This window comes from Mobula hypostoma, chromosome 29 (assembly GCF_963921235.1).
Source record: "Mobula hypostoma chromosome 29, sMobHyp1.1, whole genome shotgun sequence".
NCBI classification, from domain to species: Eukaryota; Metazoa; Chordata; class Chondrichthyes; order Myliobatiformes; family Myliobatidae; genus Mobula; species Mobula hypostoma.
Window position 1 is genome coordinate 14,736,913 of NC_086125.1, and position 16,289 is coordinate 14,753,201.

The 16,289-nt window shown below is 41.8% G+C and overlaps 1 protein-coding gene across 4 annotated transcripts in view; it reads right to left on the reverse strand.

Annotated features, from left to right (window-relative positions):
- Positions 1-16,289, reverse strand: part of LOC134339458 (EVI5-like protein) — a 275,292-nt gene that overhangs the window by 152,959 nt on the left and 106,044 nt on the right. For all 4 annotated transcript variants that reach the window (XM_063035989.1, XM_063035988.1, XM_063035987.1 and 1 more), the window contains exon 11: positions 13,619-13,679. In XM_063035989.1, the coding sequence (XP_062892059.1) occupies positions 13,619-13,679 (61 nt within the window). The remainder of the gene's footprint in view (positions 1-13,618; positions 13,680-16,289) is intronic.

Genomic DNA, 16,289 nt, shown 5'->3' on the forward strand with positions numbered 1-16,289 from the left:
ATCAAAATAGGAAGTGGCAAGTTCAATCCAAAAATGGCCCAGAGGCTGGGAACATAAGTTTTTATTTGGCTTGGTCTTCCTTACTTTCAGTTATCACCAGTGGGATTCTTTAGCGATTAGCACTCAGTGCATTACTTTTATCATCGATATTAATCATATAGACAGGTTAATAAACAACCTTGCAGAGAAGACAATTTAAAAAAACTGAGAAACTGACAGTGAGGAGTAAGCACTGGACAACAGGAAGGTGTAAGGTAATGGATGGCCTGGTCAGTGACACAAAAAAAATGGAAAGTGAAAGTTAATCCAAACTAGTGTGAGGAAATGCTTTCTGGAACGTACAACCAGGCAAGAGAACAGCAGGCTGCTGAATGGTGTGGAGGGACTCGGGGGTGGATGTACATGCTCAGATCCAAAGGAACCAGGACAGAAAATAAAGGCCATGACAAGGTAAACAGGATGCTACTCTTAATTAGAAGATCAAATAGATTATACTAGATTGCCTACAACAGGAGTAAGAGTTCAGCTTCAATACAGTATGCATTTCTGGTCACCATTTGATAGTAAAGATTTGATACTACTGGAAAGGATAGAGAGAAATATCTGAATTAGCTGCTGGGATTAGAAAAAACAACCCGATAAGAAATAGCTGTTTTCTTTGGAATGTAACTGGCAGAGATGGGAACAATGACAGAAACTACAAATAACAGGCCACTTAACAGTCCACTATCATGAAGTGCTGTGAGGTTAATCATGGCACACATCAATTACAGCTCCCAGACAACCTCAACCAACTGCAATTTGTCTATTGCTAAAACAGGTCCATGGCAGATACAATCTCCCTGGCCCTACAATCATATCTGGGATATCTGGATAACGAAAACACATACATTAAACACCTATTCACTGACTATATCACCGCTTTCAATACCATAATTCCAAACAAACTCATCTCTAAACTCCTAGACCTAGGACTCTGCAGTTGGATTATAATCTTCCTGACCAGCAGACCATAATCGGTAAGAATAGGGAGAAGCACATCTGCAACAATTATCATCAACACCAGTACCAACCCCCCCACTCCTCCCCCCACCAAAGCTGCATCCTCAGCCTTATATTTTACTCCCCATACACTTATGACTGCGTAGCCCGATTCTGGTCTAACTCTACCTACAGGTTTGCAGATGACATCACCACAGTAGGCTGGGTTTCAAATATCAATGAGATGGAGTAGAACAAGAAGATTGAGAGCCTATGGGCATGGTTCAAGACAACAGCATTACTCTCAATGTCAGGAAAACAAAAGAGCTGGTCATTGATATCAGGAAGCGGGGTGGAGTACACACTCTGCATGTATCAATGTTGCTGAGGTTGAGATGGTTGAGTGCTTCAAGCTCCTGGTTGTAAATAGCACCAACTGATTATCCTAGTCAAACTACATAGAAAAAATGGCCAAGATCGCACACCTGCACCTTTACTTCCTCAGAAAGATAAGGAAATTTGGCATCTTCACCAATTTATATATGCATACAGAACAGATCCTACCCAGATGTATCACTGTCTGGTGTGGAGGGGCTATTGCACAGGACCAAAAGAAGCTGCAGAAAGTTGTAAATCTAGTCAGCTCCATCTTGGGCCTACAAAGTACCCAGGACATCTTTCGGGAGCAGTGTCTCAGAAAGGCAGCGTCCATTATTAAAGACCTCCAGCACCCATGGCATGCCCTTTGTTAACTGTTACCATCAGGTAGGAGGTACAGAAGCCTGAAGGCACACACTCAGTGATTCAGGAACAGCTTCTTCCCTTCTGCCATCCGATTCCTAAATGGACATCGAAGCTTTGGACACTACCTCACTTTTTAAAATATACAGTATTTCTGTTTTTGCACATTTTTAAAATAATCTATTCAATATATGTAATTTACTTGTTTATTTATTATTATGTTATATTTTATTTATTATTATTATTTTTTTCTCTCTCTCTGCTATGTTATGTATTGCATTGAACTGCTGCTGCTAAGTTAACATATTTCACGTCACATGCCGGTGATAATAAACCTGATTCTGATTCTGAACTGCTCTGCCGAAGACTACAAGGAATTTCAGAGTTGTGGACTCAGCCCAGTCTATCACAACATTAGCTTCCCCTTGCTGGCTCTGTCTAACCCTGGTCATTGTGACTTCTCCCTCCTCTTTCCATCAGGCAGAAGACATACAGCTTCAAAACATGTACTACACTGGAGGACAGCTTCAATCCTGCTGTTGTGAAATTCTTGAATGGATGTCTTGTATGTTAAGTTGAACTCTTGATCTCTCAATCTACCTTACAGTGACCCTTGCATGTTATTTGTCAACCTGCACTATACTTTCCCCATAACTTTAACACTACATTTCTGCATTCTGTTCTTGATTTTCCATCTGTACTAACTTGATTTCCGAATGAGGTTGGAGGCGTAATCAGATACATGCTAACTCTGGCAGGGTTTGCAGGCCACCACTTCCCACAAAATGAAACCTAACATCATGAACGGCAATAGTGGTGATCCTTCACTCCCTGATGATCTCAATGTCTTTTATGCACACTTTGAAAGGGAGAATAAAACTACAGCTAAAAAGGATCCCTCCAGCACCCGGTCACCCTGTGACCTCTGTCTTGGAGGCCGACGTCCATTGTCTTTCAAGAGGGTGAACCCTCGTAATGTGAAAGGCCCCAGTGCTAAGGCTCTTAAAACCTGTGCCTACCAACTGCTGGGTGTGTCAAAAGACATTTTCAATCGCCTATTGCTACAGTTGGAAGTTCTCACCTGCTTCTAAAGGGCAAGAACCGTACCAGTATCCAGAAGGGCAGGGTGAGCTGCCTTAACAACTATCACTCACATCTACAGTGATGAAGTGCTTTGAGTGGTTGGTTACAACTTAATTTGCTCCTGTCTTAGCAAGGACCTGGACTCACTGCAGTTTGCCAATAACCACAGTGGATGCAATCTCATTGGCTCTTCATATGGTCTTGGATCACGTGGACAACACTAATACCAATGTCAGAAAGTTGTTTATTGACAGCTCAGCACTTAACACAATTATTCCTATAGCTCTGATTGTCTCTCCCTCTGCAACTGGATCCTTGACTTCCTCACCGGAAGACACAGTCTGTGTGGATTGGAAATAAAATCTCCACCTCACTGTTGATGCACCTCAAAGATGTATGCTTAGCCTATTGCTCTATTTTCTCTCCACCCATCATTGTGTGGCTAGGCACAGCTCAAATGGCATCTAAAAATTTGTTGATGACACAACCAGAATTTGGCAGAATTTCAGATGGTGACGAGGAGGCGTACAGGACTGAGATACACCAGCTAGTTGAGTGATGTCGCAGCAACAAACTTGCACTCAGTATCAGTAAGACCAAAGAACCAATTGTGGACTTCAGAAAAGGTAAGACAAGGGAACACACCAGTCCTCACTAAGGATCAGTAGAGGAAAGAGTAAGCAATTTCAAGATCATGGGTGTAAACATCTGAGGATCTAGTCTGCGCCCAAGATTTGATGCAGTTACAAAGACAGTGGCTACATTTCATAAGGAGTTTGAGGAGATTTGGTATGTCACCAAAGATACTTGCAAATTTCTACAGATGTATGGTGGGGAGCACTCTAACTAGTTGCATCATTGTCTGGTTTTGGGGGGGGGGTGGGGGCTACTACACAGGACCAAAATAAACAGTAGAAAGTTGTAAACTAAGTCAGTTCCATCATGGGCACACCTTCCATAACATCTAGGACATCTTCAAGGAACAATGCATCAATCATTAAAGACACCCATCACCCAGGAAGACCATAATCTGTGTGGATAGGTAATAACATCTCCTCCTTACTGTCGATCAATACTAGTGCACCTCAGGGATATGTGCTTAGCCCACTGCTCTACTGTCTCCATACCCATGATTATGTGGCTAGGCATAGCACAAATGCCATCTATAAATTTGCTGATGAATTTTGGCAGAATCTCAGATGGTGCCGAGAGGGTGTACAGGAGCAAGATATTTCAGCTAGTTGAGTGGCGTCGCAGTAACCACCTTGCACTCAGCTGCAGTAAGACCAAACAGATGATTGTGGACTTCTGAAAGGGTAAGATGAGGGAACAGAAAACAATCCTCAGAGAGAGAATGGAAGTGGACACGGTAAGCAATTCCGAGCTCCTGGATGTCAAAATATCCAAGGATCTAACCTGATCCCAACATATCGATGCAGCTATAAAAGAAGGCAAGACAACAGCTATATTTCATTAGGACTTTGACGAGATTTGGTTTGTTCACCTAAAACAGTTAAAAACTTCTACAGATGTACGGATGTACCACGGAGAGCATTCTGACAGGCTGTATCACCGTCTGGTATGTGGGGGAGGGGGTGCTATTGCACAGGACATTATAGACATCTTCAAGGAGCGGTAGCTCAGAAAGGCGGTGTCCATTATTAAGGACCCCATCACCCAGGACATGCCCTCTTCTCATTGTAACTGTCAGGAAGGAGGTACAGAATCCTGAAGGCACCTATTCAGTGATTCAGGAACAGCTTCCTCCCCTCTGCCACCCAATTTCTAAACGGACATTGCGCCCATGAGCACTACCTCACATTTTTATTATTTCTGTTTCTGCACTATTATTTTAATTTAATTATTTAATATACATCCATATGTACATATTTCTGTTATGTGTGTATATCTATATCTATATATATATATGTGCTTTATTCTGGTTGTCGAAAGTTGCTTTGCTGTGATTGGTTAGTTTAGGAACTGCAGCTGCTTTCCCATTGGTTAGCCACCTGGTGTCCAGTTTCAACTATCCTGGGTATATAGAGAGCAAGTGTGGGAGGTTCTCTCTCTTCCTTTGTTTTAGGTAAGCCGTGCACAGGACTATTGGGAAGGTATGCTTTCGGCACACTTTTAACTCAGTATGTTTGTTGAATATTCAGCTTTGTAGTTTCTGTAATTTGAGGAACATGAATGTTGGGTCAAATTTTTATTATTTGTAAATAAATGATTAATATGCCTATTCACTGTCTCACTTGCTGGACCTGCGAACTGATTCAACGTTAGAATATTAAACCTGATTCTGATGTACTTATGTTTGACAGTATCTATATGCAAAACAGCCCTTTTCATTGTATCTCGTGACAATAATAGAACTATTACCAACTTATTCTGACATCAATTGATGGACAAAGACGATATGCACCATTAGGAAGAGGATACAATAAATTCAGCTTTGCAAAAAAAAATACAAAGGATACATAAATGACTGTTACTCAAGTGCTCATGGAGGTTATATGCTGACACAAACTGAAGATTGGTTACTGGACTGATGGGTTACCATGCCTGAAGGTAGTCAACAGAGAAACTCAGTTAATTTGGGAGACCAGTTTGGAAAGTTATGTCCTAGAATTGGAGCTATTGTGTAATATCTCAGGGTTAAATTGTAATTCCATAAGAAGTAACAGATCTCAACAGGACAGAATTTTATATACACACAATCAGAAGCAATGGTTTCATTTTAAATAAGGGCATTTTGTTGGCAAGAAGGGGAGTACTGACAATTACATGGGTATGAAGAGTAGTTTAGGACACTAGATTTAAAAACAGAGCATAAAAGATATAATGGCTGGCATTAAAAGAATATTTAAAATTTTCAACATTAATGATCTTCCAAGAAGTCAAGATTATCTCCTCCATTTCCGCTCATCCCACCTTCCCGTCACCTTAATAGCGATAGCGTCCCTCTTATTTACCATCCCATTAGCCTCCCAACACATCATCCTCCGCAACTTTCGCCATCTCCAAAAGGGTCCTACCACTAAACATATCTTTATTTTCTATTCCCTCCACTTTTCGTATGGATCGCTCCCTCCGTGATTCCCTTGTCCATTCATCCCTCCCCACTCATCTCCCTCCAGGCACTTAACCCTGCAATTGACCTAACTGCTACACCTGCCTGTACACCTCCTCCCTCACCTCCATTCAGGGTCCCAAACAGTACTTCCAGGTGAGGCAGCACCTCACCTGTGAATCTGCTGGCCTCCTCTACATTGGTGAGACCCATCGTAAATTGGGGGACAGCTTCGTTGAGCACCTCCACACCACCCACCGCAAGCAGGACTTCCTGGTGGCCAAACACTGCATTCTCACTCCCATTCTCACTCTGATGTCAGTCCATGGACTCCTCTTGTGCCAAACTGAGGCCACGCTCAGGGTGAAGGAACAATACCTTGTGTTCCGTCTGGATAGCCTCCAACCTGATGGTAGGAATTTTGATTTCTCCTTCCGGTAAACAAATCTCCAAATACACCCCCCCTCCATTTCCCATTCTGACCTTTTACTTCTTCTCACCTGTCTGTCACCTCTCCCTGGATCTCTTCCTCCTTTCCTTTCTCCTATGGTCCACTCTCCTCACCTATCAGATTCTTTCTTCTCCTGCCCTTGACCTTTCCCACCCACCTGGCCTCAATATCACCTCCAGCTAGCATCTTTCTCCTCCCCACCTTTTTATTTTGGCATCTTCCCCCTTTCTTCTCAATCCTGTAAGAAAGGTCTTGGTTCGAAATGTTGACTGTTTATTCATTTCTACAGATGCTGCCTGACCTGCTGAGTTTCTCCAGCATTTTGTTTGTGTTGCTTTGGATTTAGAGCATCTGCAGACTTTCTCATGTTTAAGATTACGTAGCCTACTCCTCACTTATCTAGATAATTCAAGTTTCATTGTGCGTACATGAATAGAGTCAAATGAAACAGCTTTCCTCCAGGGTCAAGGTAAAAAAATGCATTAGAAACAGCACACTGCACATAGCTAAAAATATCACATATGGTTACAATTTCAAAAAAACCCCATTTAGTCACAAAGAGAAAAATACAGCCCAAGTCCTGAAGTTCTACTGGTTCAACTTGTTCTTCTATCGAGCGAGCATCACAGGGCAGCAACAACGCGAGGGACATCCCCCAGCCCAGTATGAATTCCAGCAGCACACAGCCAGCTCCTTCACCGGCATCTCAGCATAATGGTACACAAGTCCAGGTGACATCACAACAACAGTACGCAATAAGTTCAGCCCAACAATATCAAGCAACTCACTGATGGTATAGTGGTGCAGTAGTGGAGGCTCCTCTTATCCAGCAGTGACTCACAATCATAAAAGAAACATACAAGATGAACAAATACATCTTTGATTGGAGTCTGAGTGGCTGCTGCATTTGAGCGCTTCACCATCTGACTGGAAAGAATTCAAAATGCTGCAATTTTGCTGTTAGCAAAATGTTGCAATTTAATGCTCAGTAGTACAGGTTAAAACTCTCTAATTTAGTACTTTTGGGACATAACGAATGCCAGAATACAGAAATGTCCCACTAATTACCTTCCTCTATTTATTTAAGAGATATTCCCAGGAGAGAGAAAACAGCAAAGACACCCATCACTAACTACACCCCTTCTTGCATCTTTCAACTTCCCTTCACTTCCACTGCATTCAATCATGCTCAGAAAACAAATCACTACGGACACATAAGGCTTGGGGTTAGTTACCTGAAATAGCAAAACTGCTCCACAAATGACTGCACTGCTCAGAATGTCTTGAATAAACCTTTTATCTTAATTTAAGCACATAAGCCTGCAGTCATATTCATGCGACTCAGTCCATTTATTTCTGTCTGTTTTCTATTACACACGTGCATCCATCATTTATTCATCTACCATACAGATGAACAAGTGTTGTTAAAGCTTGTCAAAGGGTTTTCCAGAAATCAGCTAGTAGAGTGTACACATTTGTTTCATAAAATGGACTTCCGATGTTTAAAATCAGTGCGCTCAGTATGTTGTGGGCTTATTTTATAAAAATAACAATTCAGCCAGTCACCTCTTATGCAATAACAATATTTCAGAGATTCTTTTTGGCTATACCTAGTTAGACCTCACTATCGTGGTGGAACCTGTGAATCTGACATGTTTCCTACTACCTTGTTGAGCTCATTTCATTATTCCAAGCGTAAATGAGACCAGAAGAACATAAGACATGGGAGCAGAATTAAGCCCTTTGGACCATCAGGTCTGTTCCACCATTCCATCATGGCTGATTTATTATCCCTCTCAACCCAATTCTCCTGCCTTCTCCTTTTACCCTTTGACATTCTTACTGATAAAGAACCTATCATTCTCCACGACTCGGCTTTCACAGCTGACTGTGACAATGGATTCCACTGATCTACCACCCTTTGGCTAAAGAAATTTCTCCTCATCTCTGTTCTAAAGGGACGTCCTTCTATTCTGAGGCTGTGCCCTCCGGTCCTGGCCACAAAATACTGCAGATACTGGAAGTCTCAAATAATTCAGAGAATTCTGTCTAAAATGTAACACATCAGCTAGTGCCTGTGGAGCAAGAAACAGAGTTCACTTTTCTAATCAAAGACCTGGCCACTCACCCCAAGTACTGTCAGACCTGCAGAATGATTCAAGCATTTTCAAAATGAGACTCCACCTTTTTAAGTAATACAGATAGGTAAGCATTTGTATATTCCCATCTCAGGATGCCCTTCATCTCTTCACACCTCAGAATGTCACTAATTATTGTAACTTAAGGATCATAGCATCTATGTATTACATTACTTTCCATATGTTAAATTTATGAGAGCCTGGAAAAAAATCGATTGAGCTTCACTGCTCTAAGCTAGTTGTTTATGAAACCAGATTTCATTTTGCCTTTGACCTTTGAGAACCCAGCTGAGATGGCTTTTGAAAGCATCTGTATACTGCAAGAAACTGAAGTATGACCCCAAGTTTCGCAAGGACTGATCCTGGTTTCTTGAAAAATGGAACTGATCTAGTTTACCCCAAGGAAGAAAGGGCTGAGGTATGCTGCACTTTTCATGTACCTCCTGGTATTGCACACACAAAATGCCAGAGGAACTCAGCAAGCCAGGCAGCATCTATGGAGGGGAATAAGCAGTTGATATTTCAGGCCGAGACCCTGCATCAGTACTGGAAAGGGCAGAAGCTAGAATGAGATGGGGGCAGTGGAAGGTGTGCAAGCTGGCAGGTGGTAGGTGAGACCAGGTGAGGGGTAAGGTGGGTGGGTAGGAGGAATTGAAAGTACAGGCTGGCAGGTGGTAGGTGAGACCAGGTGAGGGGTAAGGTGGGTGGGTAGGGGGAATTGGAAGGAATACAAGCTGGCAGGTGGTAGGTGAGACCAGGTGAGGGGTAAGGTGGGTGGGTAGGAGGAATTGAAAGTACAGGCTGGCAGGTGGTAGGTGAGACCAGGTGAGGGGTAAGGTGGGTGGGTAGGGGGAATTGGAAGGAATACAAGCTGGCAGGTGGTCGGTGAGACCAGGTGAGGGGTAAGGTGGGTGGGTAGGAGGAATTGAAAGTACAGGCTGGCGGGTGGTAGGTGAGACCAGGTGAGGGGTAAGGTGGGTGGGTAGGGGGAATTGGAAGGAATACAAGCTGGCAGGTGGTAGGTGAGACCAGGTGAGGGGTAAGGTGGGTGGGTAGGAGGAATTGAAAGTACAGGCTGGCAGGTGGTAGGTGAGATCAGGTGAGGGGTAAGGTGGGTGGGTAGGGGGAATTGGAAGGAATACAAGCTGGCAGGTGGTAGGTGAGACCAGGTGAGGGGTAGGGTGGGTGGGTAGGGGGAATTAGAAGGAATACAAGCTGGCAGGTGGTAGGGAGACCAGGTGAGGGGTAAGGTGAGTGGGTGATGGAGGGGGGTGAAGTAAGAAGCTGGAAGGGTGTTGGACTCCTTCCCCTCAGCTTCTTATTCTGGCTTCTGCCCCCTTTCTTTTCAGTCCTGATGAATGGTCTTGGCTCAAAAAATTGATAGCTTATTCCCCTCCGTGGGTGTAGACTGACTCGCTGAGTTCCTGCAGCAGTTGCCTGTGTTGCAGAAGATTTAACTCATCTGCAGAACCTCATGTTTGTGACCTAATTTTAATTGGTTATTAAAGTGTTTCAGAAGAGAGGTATATATTGCATTTTATACCAAGAAATTTTGTAGGTTGTTTATGGATTTCTTTTGGTTATACCACAGAGAGCTGAAGTCAATTTTATGTCAAAAAGCAGTTAAATGCAGCCAAAAAAGGTGGAAAACTTTCCATAGCCAGAAGGTGAGGCTTGGAATATTGAGAATAAAATATTAAATTGCTTGTTAGTCAGAGCACTCTACTACTTACTACTTCCACTTGAGACAAGAAAAGCCAATTCAGAGATTCTAAAATAACTTTCCTGCACAAGATATTACAATGATATTTCCAATACATGCAAGAAGATTTGGAATTAACTGCCAGGCAGGAGATTTAGTAATTATGCTATTGTGTAAGATTTAGCAATTATGTATTGTGCCTATTGATTTGTTTATTATTCATGGTAATGCCTGCTCTGTTTTGTGCATTTTATGCAAATCTGGATAGGTCTGTCATCTAGTGTAATTTTGTGTTGTCTTACATAGTTCAGTGCAGTTTTTGTATTGCTCATGTAGCACCATGGCCCTGAAAAACGTTGTCTCATTTTTACTGTGTACTGTACCAGCAGTTATGATCGAAATGACAATAAAAGGAGACTTGACTTGACTTGATGCTGACATGGCTTCAATCCTTCCAAGTTTGCTGGGAAATTCTAGTTTAATCAATTCTGCTGGCCAATTCCTAGCGTGCAGGAGGTGGAAAGGATCAAAGGCATTACTTTTGACTGATGTTACTGTGTCCTTTAGCTTGCCAATTGTAAAATTTGTTCATTTACATTGACCATCAAGGTACTGGAAGACTGTATGGAGGCTAACATTATTGCTTTAAGGGCTGCAAGGACAAGCCAAGGTAATACAGGCTGGTGAGCCTAACACTGGTAGCGTGGCAGGAAAGTTGCTTAAGGGGATTCCAGTAGACAAGATCTATCTGCAGTTTGAAAAGCAAGGACTGACTAGGAATAGTTAGCATGACTTTCTGAATGGGAAAATGCATCTCATAAAGTTCATAATCTTGTTTTCGAAGAGGTGACCAGGGAGATCATTGATGGCAGGGCAGTAGCTGTTGTCTACATGGACTTCAGTCGGGTCATTAAGCATATCTTCACAGTAGGCTGGTCTGGAAGGTTAGATCGTATGGGATCACAGTGTGCCCAACAATCTGATACAAACTTGGTTTGGTAGAAGGGAGCAGAGGGTGATAGGCAGGGTTGCTTTGGGGAATGGAGACTAGTGATCACTGAACTGCCGCAGGGATTAGTGCTGGGTTGCTTTTGCTTATTTGGATGGGAAGGTAGGTGGTATGATTAGTAAGGTCGCGAATGACACCAAAATTGGTGGTAAGATGGACAGCGAAGAAGGTTACTAAAAGTTACAACAGGAACTAGATCAATGGAGAAAGTGGGTAAAGGAATAGTAAATTGAATTTATCTCAGCTAAGTGATCTATTTCAGGAGATTAAACTAGGGTAGGACATGCACAGTGAATGGCAAGACCCTGGAGAGACTGAGGGATACTAGTACATCTTCCAAGGTCTTCTGTCCTTTCCTATTAGATTCCCCCTTCTCCAGCCCTGTATCTCTTCCACCAATCAACATCCCAGCTCTTTATTTCACCCCTCACTTCCTCCCAGTTTCACCTATCAACTTGTGTTTCGTCCCCCTCCCCCCACCTTCTAACTCTGATTCCTCATTTTTTTCTCCAGTCCTGCTGAAGGGTCTCGGCCCGAAACATTGACTGTACTCTTTTCCATAGATGCTGCCTGGCCTGCTCAGTTCCTTCAGCATTTTGTGAGTATTGCTTGGATTTCCAGCATCTGCTGATTTTCTCTTGTTTGATACTGATACATTGTTCCCTGAAACTGATACGCAGTTAGACAAGATGATGAAGGGAGTATATGGCATGCTTCATACATCAAAGTTGCTGGTGAACGCAGCAGGCCAAGCAGCATCTATAGGAAGAGGCGCAGTCGACGTTTCAGGCCGAGACCCTTCGTCAGGACTAACTGAAGGAAGAGTATATGGCATGCTTGCTGTCATCGGTTGGGATTTTGAGTACAAGAGTTGGAATGCCACAATGTTGAGCGTGAACTTGAAGGACTTTGTGCAATTCTGGTTACCATGCTAGAGGAAAGATGTAATTCAGCTCGAGAGTGTGCAGAAAAGATTCGCATGGATGTTGGCAGGACTGGGGGATTTTCAGTTATAACAACAGACTGAAAAGGCTGGGATTGTTTTCCCTGGAGTGAAGGGGGCTGAAGAGTGAACTAACAATGGTATACACATTCAGTGGCCACTTTATTAGGTACAACCTGAACTGCTGCTCACTGGATGTTTATTTTTTGCTTTTCACACTATTCTCTGTAAACTCTAGAGACTGTTGTGCATGATAATTCCGAGAAATATGCAGTTTCTGAGATACTCAAACCATCCTGTCTGGCACTAACAATTATTCCACAGTCAATGTCACTTAGATCACATTTCTTTCCCATTCTGATATTTGATCTGAACAACAACTGAAGCACCTGACCGTGTCTGCATGCCTTTTTGCATTGAGTTGCTGCCACGTGATTGGCTGATTAGATATTTGCATTGATGAGAAGGTGTTGCTAATAAAATGGCCACTGAGTGTAAAATCATGAGGGGGACAGATAGATTGTCACAGCTTTTTTCAAGGATTGGGAATTCTAGTTTTAGAGGACATAAATTTAAGGTGAGAGAGAAAGTTTTAAATGGGAATCCAAACAGAGAATGGCAAGCATATGAAATAAGCGGTAGAGGCAGGTACAACTACAATGTTTAAAAGGGCTTATAGACAGCTAGCTAGATAGGAAAGGTTCAGAGAAATATGAGCCAAACGCAGGCAGGTGGAACTAGCTGAGATAGGCAATCTTGTTAGTAGGGATGAGTTGGTCTGAAGGTCCTGTTTCTGTGCTATTTAACCCTATGACTAAAATGTTAAGCCAGAAATTGGAGAATCATCCATGCAGACAAGTGTGAAATTGAAACTAGCTCATCTCACAAAGATTACTTGGGTCATGCTATTGGACAACCAAATGCAATTTTGTTAGCAGGGACGAGTTGGACCAAAGGGTCTGTTACTCTGCTATATAACCCTATGACTAAAATGTTAAGCCAGAAATTGGAGAATCATCCATGCAGACAAGTGCGAAATTGAAGCACTAGCTCATCTAGTAAAGATTACTTGGGCCATGCTATTGAACAACCAAATGTAAGGCAACACAAGATAAATGGTTAATTACATAGGGTCTATGCTGTCCATTTACAGGAAGATGCCAATGATACTTACAGTGCAACTGTGAATGTCATACCTCAAAAAGTGCCTGTGCAAACCTACCAACAGATGCAGTTGAACATCAAGCACAAATTACATTCTCTGAAAATCACAATTAACTCTATATTCTTACACTATCATTTGAGGAAATAGCATTTAATTATCACACCAGATTTCCAGTAATTACATCTTTCACTTTTTCAAAAGAAAATAAGCTAGTTAATCACAGTAATCTTTAAATACAATTATACATTGTTGTCCCCAGAATTATATATGGAGATGACTAGAAATGGCATAGGCAATTAAAGCTAATATCTTAGACATATTGTAAAACTTACCTTAATTTCAATCTGCTCCTCCATTTCTTTGTTTTTGATTGTAGTGTATTCCTTTTCAAGTCTGTGGGAGAAACAAGTCACAACAGAACCCTTAAACATACATCTTTCTTCAGTAAAATTACAAATCTCATCATTCTGTCCACATACCCAGTTATTTTAAGATGATACAAGGTCACAATAGTATGTGAATTAAAGCAAAAATTTAACAGGGGACTTTCATCACAAAGTTGCTCATTACAAAATTTAAACCACGGCCAATAGAATCAGAAGGAAAAGTCCTCTGCTCAGTTTTTCTTATTCTGGTAGCTAAATAATAAGAGTACCATCTCCGATTTTATTTTCCATTGCATCTCTTCCAAGTTTCTGATGCTCTTCCTTGCTGTCATTCTCACATCCTCCAAACATTTCATTGCACTTCTCTTGCACGGTTCCAAGATACATCTCTCCCAGAGCCTTTCGACTTGATGGTTTGGTAATTGCCCTTCTCCAGAACGGCCTACTCCATTTTCTCTTTCTCTCTCACCCACATTCTGATGCAGGACGGCTCACACTCTCACAGAATTGACTTGATAATACAAATAATATTGGGAATTTACTGCAGGTAACATGCAGGTATAATGAATAAACTCTTTTTGAGGTTCCAGCTGGGTACAGGTATCAATTTTAACTGGCGTTTCAATGACAAACTCTGCCATCTTCAATAGGGATGATGCCTAGGCATGTCTAGTCCGGTGGTATATTTATCCCCTGTCATCCGTCCCTCCTGACTGCATGAGGGCTAAACAATCAGGTTTCTGCTGTCCCACTTTGTTTAAAATTCAACCCTATATTAAGCCGCTAGCCGAACCGAGGGTTACAATTACAACCAAATTCCAGTTCTTACTTAGTGAAAGACCTTTGTCTTTGTGAAAATTCTTTTTCTCTAGTTTTAGTTCAATGGCTTCCTTCACCAGACAGTCCCAAAAGCTATTGGCATGGCACAGTAGTTTTGTGCCGTCAAGGTCAATCCTATGGCCATTGCGAATGTGATGTTCTGCACCGTCGATTTCTCTGGGTAACCCGAACAGATACATCTCCTGTGCTCCTTGAAGCGGGTTTCCACTGTGCATCCTGTCTGGCTGATATACAGGACAAAGATGACCTGGAACTCAGGACAGTTGGCATTTATAGGGTTCCTTGTGAATGCGGAACAGCGTACATCAGCCGGAGAGGGCACATGAGGAAACCCACATTAAGCAGCACAGGAGATGCTTCCGTTTGGATTACCCAGAGAAATTGGCAGTAGCAGAACATTACATTCACAATGGCTACAGGATTGCCTGTGATGGCTCAAAACTACCATGCCACGCCAATGACTTTTGGGACTGCCTGGTGAAAGAAGCCTTTTGAGATAAAAATAGAGAAAAAGAATTTTAACACAGACGAAGTTCTCACTCTAAGCAAGAACTGGAATTTGATTGTAATCAAGGTGGGACAGTAGAAACTTGATTGGATGAGAATCAACCAATCAGGTGGGATGGATAATGGGGGCATATATACTGACCAGACTAGACATGCCTAGGCATCATCCCTGATGAAGATGGCAGAGTTTGTCATTGAAATGTCGGTTAAAATCGATACTTGTACCCAAGAAGCCCGAGAAGAGTTTATTCGTCATTTATGCTGGGAAAGCACTAGATGCCTTTTCAATGCAGAAATAATTTAAAAAATAAAGCTATGATCACTTGTCCAACCTGAAAGAGCAGATGGAAGATTATAAGTTCATACTTAATTTAACTGCTGTTTAAAACCACTGAATAATTAATTTGAAACATTTAAAGGAAGTGAAGAAGAATCAAAATGATATTTTCAAAAGTTATAAACAGCTGGTTTTACTCCCAAGTAAATTTTCAAACATTGGATCAGATTTTTCACAAATTGTCTGCCCCCATAGCAGAACTTCAAAGAACCTTTCTTCATTAGTTCCTGCTGAAGGAGATGATTAATTTTATTGATTCTACAATAGGCACATAATTAATCAGCTTTACTCAAATAGTGTGTAGGGTGGGGGAGAGATGGTGCATATATGCATTTGGGCATTAGTGATGTTTGCCTAGGGTTATGAATTGCCTTTCAAATTCATTTAGAATGCTATCAACTTAATGGTCACATAAGAATCTACTCTGAACTACCTTACAGTTAACAGTGATTTCAGGAAGATATCCTTAAACAATATTAAAGAGTCCTGGGCAGAGATTAATTGACATTGTCTTCTGAAAGTTTCAAGATCACTAACTTTCTCATTACATTTCCTCTCACTATAAAGTTCATGCAGAATCTTCAATGGCTCAGATACAGTACATAAACAACTGAGAAGATTGACAAAGTTGTGGACTTATGGCTTCCTTTAATCATATTCTTTCTTCACTATTCCAAACATTGGTCACGATCTGCCACTTCTCCATTGTTAGTTTAAAGTAGCGAAAACATGTGCCCCAATGCCACTCGACCCTGTGTCAGCTCCTTAAGTAAATCATCCATCTCCCTGCTCAGTAGCAGTTAGATTGTTTTGGTGAATCTGATCAAGAAATATTCAGTAAGGTACTTTGAAATGGTCCTATACATAGTGACAAATTCAGAGCCATATTGCATGGAAGCAATTTATTCAGTCTACGGTGTGTGTCAGCCATCA